Source organism: Rattus norvegicus, chromosome 2 (genome assembly GCF_036323735.1).
Source record: "Rattus norvegicus strain BN/NHsdMcwi chromosome 2, GRCr8, whole genome shotgun sequence".
NCBI lineage: Eukaryota > Metazoa > Chordata > Mammalia > Rodentia > Muridae > Rattus > Rattus norvegicus.
The window spans coordinates 237,988,434-237,999,991 of NC_086020.1; the positions used below are offsets into that span (position 1 = coordinate 237,988,434).

Below are 11,558 nucleotides of genomic sequence, written 5' to 3' on the forward strand. Positions count from 1 at the left end.
TTGTTTTTAAGTGATCGTTTCACACACTTCTAAAATTGGTTAACATTGTATTGCTTAGAAGAAGTTGGTGTGTGAGTGTGTGTGTGTGTGTGTGTGTGTGTGTGTGTGTGTGTGTGTGTGTGTGTCTTATGACAGTGTACACTTTGGAAAGAAATTAGATTGACTTATTTATTCTGTCTGCAGAGAGATTGCCAGTGTGTGAGGCTTAGAGCCACGTTTAGAACTCTAGTAGATCCAGTCCACTCCTGTCTGTCTCTGCTCACATTTGAAGTCTAGACTTCTGGGCCAGTGCGGTGCACAGCTTTCACCCTGTACTCAGGGAACAGGCTGTCTTGCTGTACGTGGCAAGTTCTAAGTTAGACAGCGCTACATACCAAGACACTACCTTAAAAGAGAGACTAAGGCGATTATGTCATGAAACATTTAAAACTCTAAGTACTTTGATCATGCTGAAGACTGCCGTTTTGGTAGTTTTTCAGAGTACCTAACTTAAGTTTCTTTGGTATGCTCATAGCGTGGGTATTGAAGGGCAAAGAGCCGAGGAAAAGCACTTCCTCAGGTTGGTAAGAAAATTCCTGCCTCAGGTAGAAGTATTAAAGCAGCTTATTCCCTGTCCTCAGGGCACGTGCATATATAATTTTCTAAGATGATTTAAGTCTGTTTTTAGGTCTAATCTAAGAACTGTGGAGCAAATGTGAGAGATTTAAACAGAGGAGGTAAAGGGAAACACGAACTCTAATAAAATAGCATCGCACATTTCTCTGTGGGAATGGACGTGGAGTGCCGTGCAGTGGGAGAGCAGGTTGGAAGGCACGGTTGGAGCTGAGAGATGATATTTCTTTGGAATTGGGTCATAAAAGGAGCCCAGAGCTAGTGAAGTGATGGGAGGTCAGATATGGGAGTGATCATTGCTGTGCAGGACCCTGCCGCTCAGCCTCACCCCGTGTGTACATGGAAGTCTGAGGAAAGCACTTCCAAGCGCATCCTCCTGATTTCCTGAGTGGGTCTAACATCATTAGTGCAGACGTGGGGGTAGTCAGACGTGAGACATTCGGGAACACCTGCTCTAAACGATGACCAAGGAGCAGATACTAGCTTCTGAGATTTACCTTGTTTTCCCGACAGTCCCGTCAGTGCGCTGACTGTGACTCCTGAAGAAACCAAACCGAATGAGGTTGGAAGAGAAAGTACGGACCAGAAGTGGAGCGTGGTGTCCAGACCCAGCTCCCGGGAGGGTTGCTACGGTGGATGCTCCTCGGCCTACACAAGCTCCCACGTGGAACGAGATGACTTACCATAGGTGCTCGGGCTGCAGCGCTGTCCTGGAGTGCATGAGAGGAATTGACACGGGGTGTAGCATAAAGTCAGCCATCTACCTTAAGATGTCGGAGTTGTTTGTTTGGACTTCCCAGTCTTTCCCCAAAGAGCTGAAACGCTTTAGAGGATGCGAAAGCTTTGGCTGTGTGTTAGTAACAGAAGCCTCTGGCTCTGTGAGTAAAGGAATGTATGGTGTTTGGTGGGAAACAAAAGCACGAGAATGATTTCCTCTTCCGGGTACTGAGAATAGCACTTTTAGGGACTGATTCTTGTAAACATTAAATTTTTGTCCCAAGTATGGTTGGCATTGGAAGTTTAGTCTTTACTTGAATGTACACTGTAGATTTTTAACAAAGCAGTTCTATATTTATTATGTTTAGTGTGATTTTGGGATTACCTCTTTCATATGTTTTCTGCCTGTACATAAATATACATGACTATGTTAAGAGGCTTTAAGGTTTAAAAATTTCACACCATGCTCGAGTATAGCATTTCATGCCAATTAAAATGTTTTCAGTGGCATGGTGTTTACAGATGTGTTAGGACCACTGCCACATGACAGTTAAGATTTTATTTTTAAGCCATTTGGGCAATAAAAATTCAAAGCCACTTCATAAGCTAAGTTCAGATAGCTAAAACTACTAACATTACATTTTTGAGATTTATAAAGCATTATATTTTATTTTATATATGTGACTGTTATAATTTCTAAGAGGAATGTGGATTATGAAGCAATGGGGGAAAGACAGAAGTGACTAATAGTGCAAGAGCATTGGGTGAAGGGACGGCTGATGAGGATATGGGAGACCTGGGTGGTGATCTTTTCCTTACCGACGGTGCGGTGCGGCGATCTCTGTACCGCCAGGGCTTTCTATCATTGCCAATACTTTTGTAATTAAAGAGATTTTCAACTACATACCACTACTAAAGTAAGACAGTGTAAAACTTTGGCTTTTGTAATTGACACTCTGGACACTGGTGTGTTGTTCATTTCTAGAACAATCGTAGGCTCTTTTCTCTGTTTCTGCTGCATGTTTCTTCATGAGAAGTATGTTACTATTGACAGTAATGACACTGACAGTGACTGTAGACGTAGGCCCAGACTTCTCCTGGGTGGATTTTCATCCAGCAGCTTTTAAGTGCCTCGCCCTGCTCGTCTCTGCACATAGCCGCCGACACAAGCCCTCGCTTGATGATGCAGATAGTCCATCTGCCTTTCTCTCCCCTTGCCCTGCTATGACTGTTGCATTAAATTCATCATGCTGCCAAAAGACAAGCTCCGTGTTGTCCATTCCCTGTGTGACTGCGGCTTCTGTAGCTGCAACCTGCAACATTGCCAAATACAATATTCCTGTTTTTCATTAAAACCGTGCTTTATTCATGAGGAGGGTTTTCTGGAAAGGAACACCTGCTTTTTGGCTGTGTTTGCATTTCAGCATGGGCTGAATTCTCGTACTGCAAAAACATTCCAGAGACTCGAAGATTAGAGGGAAACTGCAGAAGAAAGCCACATCCCTTAAGGGATGTGCACAGAACTGCCAGAAGCTTTACATTTTCCTAGCTCTTTTGTTTTGCTGCCCATCCCAATTCTAAAATGATCCCTAAGACTTCCCAGAGAGGTGGGTGGCACTGTGTTGGGAAGCGGGAGCTCACAGGAAAGCCCCTGGGACCAGCTGCATTCACAACCAACACAGCCGGGCTGGTCTCACAGCTAGATGGTGACAGGATCTCTTGGCTCAAAGCCTCTGGGGAACCTTCGTGCTCTCCTGTTTATCAGTAGGGATTGTCTGAAACTTTGCACCTCGAGTTGGGACTTAAATTCTTAGCATGACCATTTTGAATTTTGAAAGCTTAAAAACTGATGAAAATGTGAGATACTTTTCTACTCTTAAGTACCTGTTAATCACAATAACTAGAAACTTAGTTGAAAGACCAGTGACAGTAGAAAGCCATGCTGAGATTAAAGGAGCATTTCTGTACAGAAGTAATGTATTAAATGATAGGTTTACAAGACCAGCCAGAGCAAGTCGTTTGCCTCGATGTCCAAATGAAGTACAGTACGTTGTTTGGGAGTAATTCTGTGGTTCCTAGCCTAGCTAAGCAGGATTGTCCAAAGGCTTGTAATAACCTGGTTTTTGTGAGAAAACATAAGTCTATGGTGCACAATGAGGTGCCTAAAATCCAGTTTTTACCACCCTGTTGTAGTGCCTTCTGAAAGGCCTTGGGACCCCAGTGGAGGTTTCTGAAGGATGTAAGCTTGGAGCACTGAGTTAACAAGCCCTTCCTGTGATTGCCCTGCTGTAAAAATTCTTCCAATTACACATACACGCATAGAAGGCATTCTTGAGTTGAATCCTGGATCTTCAGTAAACACACTTTTTGCCGTGTGTGTGTGTGTGTGTGTGTGTGTGTGTGTGTGTGTGTGTGTACTCTTCCACTCAGTAAACATGGCAGAGTACCTGCTGTTTCGTCAGGGTTTGCCATGTCCCAGAGGAGCAGAAAATGGGCCTACTCCCCCATCATTGAGAACCCTTGAGATGAATGCAACTTGTAAAACCTCAATCACCACAGCCCGTGGTGTTGGTCACGTCTGGCTGTTCCAGGTCCTATGAGTCTGTGGTTCAGGCAGCAGCCCCCGTCTCCACCTCAGTCAAGAAGATGAGAACATGTCCCAGCATTGTCAAATGAAAAGGCACAGCCTCTGGGCGGCGTGGGGTCACCTTCAGATCCAGACCTGAGAGACAGGCTGGGTAGTCTGGTGAGGAGGGCGGCTGATGCTGGCGTTTCACCCACGTTACCACAAAAGCACGATTCTGCAGTGAGCTTACTGGTTATTACAGAAGGTAACCAATATTCAAATAATCCTTGTCTTTGGGAGAAACATTTTTAAATCTTATAATAGCTTTTAAAATGTTTGAATGGTATTTCGCCCATTTAGTTATTAAAATACAGTGTACAGAACACATTTTAATTTGGCTCTTTTAATAGACAATATTAACACCCTTCTTTTAAAATTTAGCAACAAGCTCATGTTAAATGGTAACCGAAGGTCCCAGAACTCTTAGACAGGGAAACCTGAACGCTGGGGCCTCTCTCCCAGTCCCAGAATCTCCAGCTTCCTCTGCAGTGCTGCGGCTCACGCGGGTAAACTTATTATTATCAAGTTCTGACTCAGATGGACTCAGTCACCTCAGATGTCTGGTGCTCACCTGGTGCAGAGGGACAGTACTTCTCAGCCTGTGTGGAGGAGGGTGCTTTGGGAAACAGTACAACAAGAAAAGCATTTTTCTTTTATCTTGAGAAGTCTTTTTTTTTTTTTTGTGAAAAATAAAATATGCTTTTTTTTTGGTAATTTTATTCAACTTAAGCAAAGACTTAACTGCTAAAATCTCTGTTATTTGATGTCAGTGAAAGTTGCATTGGAAATGCCTCAAAGAAAAATAGAAATCCAGCATCTGGCCACGCAGTGCTTTACACACTGTGGGAAAGTCAACAGCAGTGGTTTGCTGGCTCTGAAAGGTCATGATGGACCTTTGTACAGCCCCTGCTCACTGTCGCCAAGAGGAAAGCTTTGATGCAGGACATGGTTCCTGTAAAGCACAGGAAGACGGAATCTGAGGTCAACTGAGGTCAACTCTGGACGGGGCAGAGAGGACCAGGGAGAAGTGTGCCCATTGTGACATGGTGGCATGACATTACTGCTGACTCAGTGATCTCTACAACAGGTGGCTCTGCAGACTCCAGGTCACTTAATAGCATTCTGCACTATGGCTCTGTCCAATGGCTGCAGATGGCCCCCAACTCCTGGAAAAGTTTTGATAGTGGCCGGGTTCTTAAGCCATGATGAAAATCACCAGTGTATGGTGACTGAGGGCAGGTGCAAGAAGGCAGGGACTTAGAGGGGCTGCTTGGCTGGCACTTTCTGTGCTGAATAAGAAATCCCAGAAACGTAAGTTGAGCTTAAGCCAAACGTGAGTGGAAGTCCCACATTTACTACAGAGTGTAGATGTCTGGAAAGTGGGCCTATTCTCAAGGGAAGACTTTCTGTCATACAAACATTGACCATACAGATGTGAGCCACATCTTTGGACAAGGTGTAGACATCACCTGTTAAAGTGCTTACCTTGAAATAGAAAGCATTCACCTGAACAGTCAGTCACCAAGTGCCGTTTGTAACTGGGCTGGCACCACGGGCCTCAGCTGTGGTGAGTCACTCGGCATATGGTGCATGCCCTCACCAAGCAACTCCAATCTGAGCTGTCAATAGTTGTGCCATCTCCCTTCCCCAGAACTAGTTTGTTTTTTTTTTTTTTTGCCTCAAATACCAGCAGTTCCTGAGGTAGAAGCGAGTTGTAATGTGTTCTAATATATAGTTCTTAACCCTTGTTCATATGTGCAGCAAAAACCAACAACCCCCAGAAATTTGTAGCAATTCAAATGAAATATACGGGGATAATCGAAGCATAACACAAACCTAGCCTTCGAGTCCACCCTGTGGTACTGTTTCACCGGGCAAACCGAAGCTCCCCAGCTGGGCCACGCTGCACAAAAGCATCTCGGCTTTCCCCTTGCTCCAGTTTACAAAACACTCGGCCACACCCACACCCATGGAATCCCGCCATTTGTCCTCAGGTCTTACGCAACTATCTATCCTGTCACCATTTACAAGTCATAACCCAGTCCTGCTCAGGGTGAAGTGTACAGGTTACAGTGGATTTGTATTTCTTAACCACTTAATGGGCATGAAGTAGGCATTCAAATTCCTTTACTATGTTGTGAGTGGGGTGTAAGTGGTGTGAACCGGAGTTACAGGTGGCTGTGAGCTGTCTACGGCTGGTAGATGAACTCGGTCCTCGAGAGCAGCAAGTTCTCTGAACCACTGAGCTGCCTCTCCTGCCCCACTGTATTAAGTCAGGGATAATATGTTTGTGGCAGCGTCTGGGCTCCGCTGTAATTACAGAAGCACGTGTTCTAGCACGGAAGCAGTCATAGTGGTCCGAGAGAACGAGAACATTGTGTTCGTTCTGCACTAGGTATGGTCTCAGTCTCCATCCAGGGAAATGCCTGTTTGACCAGGCAGGGGTCCTCACTTCTCTGCTGTGTTGGTCTGTCAGGCCCATAGTCAACAGTGCTGGCATCACTACAAGAAACTCAGGTTTGTCTGTGGGAACTGACAGAAACCTGACTGGAAGTCACATACAGGGAAGCTCACATACAGTTCAGTAGAAAAGCAGCCATGTATTGAACAAAGCAGGGTGGGAATACAGAACCGAGGAGATAAGAGCAAGGTCTGCCAACGTGACCACAGCAGACTGTAGCCCTCTAGACCAGCAGGAACTGGGCCCTGTGAACCTGTTGTGTGACAAAGATTTTCTGGGCAGATGTAACACGTTTCGTTACCTCACCTAGGGAGCCCATAACAGGCCAAAGTGTGGATACCACCGAAGTCCAGCTTGGTGAACCAGCGAATTATTGGGGTTACTTACAGGAGTGTGGGTGAGGAGTTATTTACAGGAGCAGAAATGACACAAAACCCACCCCAGCATGGGTGACAGGTCACAAAGCTGGTGACCTGGAGCCCACTGCACAGCCTGCAGGCAGCTCAGCAGGCTGGAGAGTCTCCTGAGTAGTGCCTCAGTCGGTTTCTGCTTCCTCCAGGCAGCTGGCTGGTTTCAGAGTGTTCTTACAGCAAGCCTGAACTCCCCACAACCACCACACTCCCCACCCCTGGTGGTCTTTGTAGCTTAGTTTCAGTTCATCTGAGGAAGACTCTTAGATTTTATGGCATACTCTGGCATGGAGATGTCAGTGAATCTGGTCAGTTTCAGGGACTTCCGAAACTGAGTTGTTTAACCTTCCTGCTTGAGGAGCTTTCTCTGCGGGATAGAATGTTTCAATCTTGGAGGAAAACCTGTATACACTCTAACCTATCCCTAGTTCCCACCTACATCTCTGGGGCAAGAGATAAATTGCATTAATGTGTTAATGCTTATGAATATTATTTTTGCCAGTTATATAGGGGAAAACAATATCCCTATTCTTGTTCCCATACAATTGTATTTCATTAGCTGTTTTTGAAAGGAACAGTGTTATCTAACTGCTAGCACACAGATATGTGTCCTGCTCATAGACATGGCCTGGAGAAAATTGGTCTAGTGGTGAAAATTGGGAACCAAGATTATTCTTAAGAAACAACCTTCTTGGGGTTGGGGATTTACCTCAGTGGTAGAGCGCTTGCCTAGCAAACGCAAGGCCCTGGGTTCGGTCCCCAGCTCCGAAAAAAAAAAAAAAAAAAAGAAAAGAAAAGAAAAAAAAGAAACAACCTTCTTCAGTAGTCCTCTAAGAGCCCTGAGCCCACCATTCCTGAGGTAGCTGGGATGGTAATTCAAATCCCTCCAGGCCCTGCGTGCTTCTGAACTGAAGGCTTCTGAGAGGCTACTGGTATAGGTTAAGTTCATTTCCACAGTTTTAGCGTCACAGAAATTATTTTCATGGAGGTTTGGAAGGGACTAGCAAAGCCCCCCACCCCCCCAGTCTTTATCTCTCCCAACTCCTGCAGAAAACAGTCTGCCTGACCCATTGCTCTCTGACCTGGGGAAAGTATCAGAAATGAGGTCCTTTGTGCATAGTACCCATGGCAGAAAAGCAAGAGAAACCCTGGTAACTCTGTTCTTAACTCCAGTTGGCTTTTGCCCCAGTACATGCACTGTGGAGAAGAAAGCCTCCTCCTCAAGCACCTTCTGCTGAATGAGATCGGCAGTTCTCTGTAGCTAAGAGCAATTGTTCAGAAAGGAAATGGGTCAGTAACTCTCTTCATTGCCGTGACGTGGTGCCTGATGAAAACCACTCGGCAGTAGTTCCTTTGGCCTCATGGTTGAGGGTACAGGCAGTCATTGTGGAAGGCGTGTGGTAGGAGCAGAGAGCTGGCTGGTTGCATGGCAGAAAGTTTCTGCGGTCAGAAAGCAGAGAGAAATGGGCACTCACTTTCTCCTCATTCAGTCCAGGACCTTGGCTCATGGAATGGAGCTGCCCACAGGTGGGCAGGCCTTTCAACCTCGGTGAACGAATAGAAACACCAATAGACAGAGAGAGAGATTTGTCCTCTGGGTGACACCAGGACATGTCAGGCTGACAGATTGGCCATCACTGTAAGTCGTGTTATATAGCTAACTCCATTTAACATGTGAGGAGACAAGGGACTATCACTGGCTCATTTTGGTGAGACTTGTTCTGGGAACCTCATGCCCTTCTCTTTCCAAGAAAGGATACCTGATGTCATCAGCCTTAGAGGGCCAGATGCATCTGATTATCCAGAAATAGGCGCAGAAGCTTGATTATTAACTGCCTTTCCTTCTTTCAGCTACAAGTGGGCCAAGTGACTCCTCTACTGCTACACAGCTAATAAAGATAGCATTCATGTCAGAAGTAACAAGCAAGTACTGTACGGATTTTACTGAGAGCCCTGGAGTCATTGGTTTTTTTTTTTAAAGATTTATTTATTTATTATATATAAGTACACTGTAGCTGTCTTCAGATGTACCAGAAGAGGGCATCAGATCTCTTTACAGATGGTTGTGAGCCACCATGTGGTTGCTGGGAATTGAACTCATGACCTCTGGAAGAGCAGTCGGGTGCTCTTAACCGCTGAGCTATCTCTCCAGCCCCCCTGGAGTCATTGTTATCAACTGAATCAGTACTCTAAGACCCTTAGTGTTGCTAGCAAGACGTGATAGCTTTCTCTAAAATTAAGTTGGTCTGAACCTTGACTTACAAGGATGTATATTTTTGGCAATGGAATTGGGTGGAGCACAGTAGAGCCCAATAGTTCTTTGACTCACTATTGTACTGTTTTGTTCATAGTTTTAGAATACAGTCTTGATAAAATTACCATCACCATGTCAAAATTACTATACCTACCATGGTCATTATTATTGTTAAATTCTTTTCCTCCTCCTCCTCCTCCACCTCTTCCTCCTCCTCCTCATCATCATAGTTTATATGAAAATTAAGGCAAATTCCTATTATTTTAATGAGAATTATGAAACAATGCCATTCTATATCTTGAACAACATAGAAACTGGTATTACAAAATATCTGGTAAATAGAAACTTACATGTTAAACTGACCTCCACCAAATTTACGTTGAATTACTAACCCCTGACGTCTCAGAAATGAGGACCCCTCTCTAACTAAAGTGGAATCACCAACCCCGTTTCTGTTGCACTGGCTGGTGTCTAGAGTAGCAACGGAAAATGTAAGCATGCACGCATGAAGAGAAAAGGTCATGTGAACATGAAGATGACTAGTCACAAGCCAAGAAGCAAAGCTAGAACAGATTTCTGCCGTACCCTTTAGAAAGAACCTCCCCCATCGATCATCTTGCTCTCAGACATCTAGAATCAAGGAACAATAGATACCCTATCTAACAATAGACCCTAACTAAGGACACTTAGTTACTGCAACCTTAGTAAACTAACGCAGACAACATTGTGGCCATCTCCGAGTGTTGGGGCTGTGGTAAAAAGTGCTAAGTGTGAGCTATAAATCGCTCGGGCCACACAGAGAAGGCTCTGTGTGCCGTTCAGTCAGTCGCGTCAGGCTGGCAGAGAGCTGGCCAGCAGGATAGGTTCTATCTTCATTGGTTTCCATCTCGAGGCAGGTGGAGAATGGATTCCTTCTCAGTAATGGTTGTCATGACAATGAAAGACACTGGCAAATCTATGCTTGCAGATTTCTCAGCTTGTTCTCTAAGCCTCTCACCGTGAAAGGCACGGCGTCTCCAAATCTTTGCATTCAGGATGGTCTGGTTCAGTGAGAAGCAGTTTTAAAGGACGAATACGTGAAATGAGCTAAGTTTGCAACATTGGAAAGGGGGAATGAGAGTGGGTGTTACATTTCCTACCAAACCAGCGTAGACAGAGGCTTTGCTCGTGTGAATGTATCCGGCAGGGATATGACCAGCACGAAGGCGCATCTGCTGCTCAGCGCAAGTTATGCTGTGTGCCGTGTAGACCTGCGCATGCGGGAAGGTCTGTAAGCGCCACACGCCCTGTTCTTAGAGCTCATCAGAAAGAGCTTGGCGTGGATGATGAGTCAGGGTCTAGGATGAAAGTTGATTTGTTTAGCTAGAGAGGAAAGACCTCTATGTCAGTAAAATAGACTGTAGACTTACCTGACCAGTTGAGATTACCATTAAAAGCAGAGGTCCTACGGTCCTGGGAGGCCCGAGCGATTAATTGCTTGGGCCAGATGATGAGAGGCTCTGGAGCAGCTTGAATGCTGCCCCTCCCTGATGGTAAGTGGAGACAATTTGGCATCATTGTTTCCATCACTGACATGGTGTTACATTGTCCGGGCAGAAATCTTAGCCCCACGCCTTTGATGTCAACCCTTAAGGCAAAGACCTGGTTTTAGATGAGAAAACAGGGAGAAGCAAGCGTACCTATCAAGGAGATGTCAGGCCAAATCCCTGCTTCACGGTTAGTATCATCAGAGCCTTGGAACACCCGCCCGTGGTTTAGCTTCATTGTCTATAATACAAGGCTGACAACCATGCCTACGTTACAATGGCTACTACTCTGGTTTAAGGGTGAGAATTCAATGCAGATCAGAGAGCCTGAGGGGAACCATCGCTGGCCAAAACCCTTCCTCACAGTCATGGCAGGGGACTGAAGGATTCTGCTACTGCATCCTGCAAGCCTTTAAAGTGAGGAGCTGTGACTGTGTTAACTGTCAGCCTGACAGATTAGTTACCCTCAGGGCACACCTAGGAAAAAGTTAACTGTGGTGGGAGACTGCCTGTCTGCCACCATGGGTGACACTATTTTCTGAGGTAGCTCCCAGGCTGTATTATAAAGAGGAAGGCATGCACGCATCCTGCCTTCTGATTGTGATCCTTGACCCTGTCGCCTTGACTTCTTTGCCATGGTAGACTGTAGCTTGAGTCAGAAAACAAAACAAAGCAAAATGAAACAAAAAACGAAAACCCCCATTTTAGTTACTTTTCAGTCACAGCCGCAGGGAGAGACGCTAAGACTAGGAAGCAAGTCTGTTTCCAGCCTTACAATCTACAAAGATTAGAAATACATTAACTTGTTCCCAGGTATCCTTGCCTTACGCTCTTCTGAGAGAGCTCAGAGAGCTCCTAGCTTTGATAACATTTTGGTTCTGCGAAAAGAATTTACATCATTCAAGTTTTTGTTGGTGTTTAGGGAGTTTACAATAAATTTAAACTCGTATGC

The 11,558-nt window shown here is 45.2% G+C and overlaps 1 protein-coding gene across 8 annotated transcripts in view; it reads left to right on the plus strand.

Moving 5' to 3' along the window:
- Ssx2ip (SSX family member 2 interacting protein) overlaps positions 1-2,593 on the plus strand; it is a 32,741-nt gene extending 30,148 nt beyond the window's left edge. For 7 of the 8 annotated variants that reach the window (XM_006233454.5, XM_006233455.5, XM_039102140.2 and 4 more), the window contains one exon: positions 1,126-2,593. In XM_006233454.5, coding sequence (XP_006233516.1) covers positions 1,126-1,300 — 175 coding nt within the window. In that variant the 3' untranslated portion in view covers positions 1,301-2,593. The remainder of the gene's footprint in view (positions 1-1,125) is intronic. The other variant, NM_175597.3, reaches the window with a different exon arrangement.
- The last annotated feature ends 8,965 nt before the right edge of the window (positions 2,594-11,558 follow it).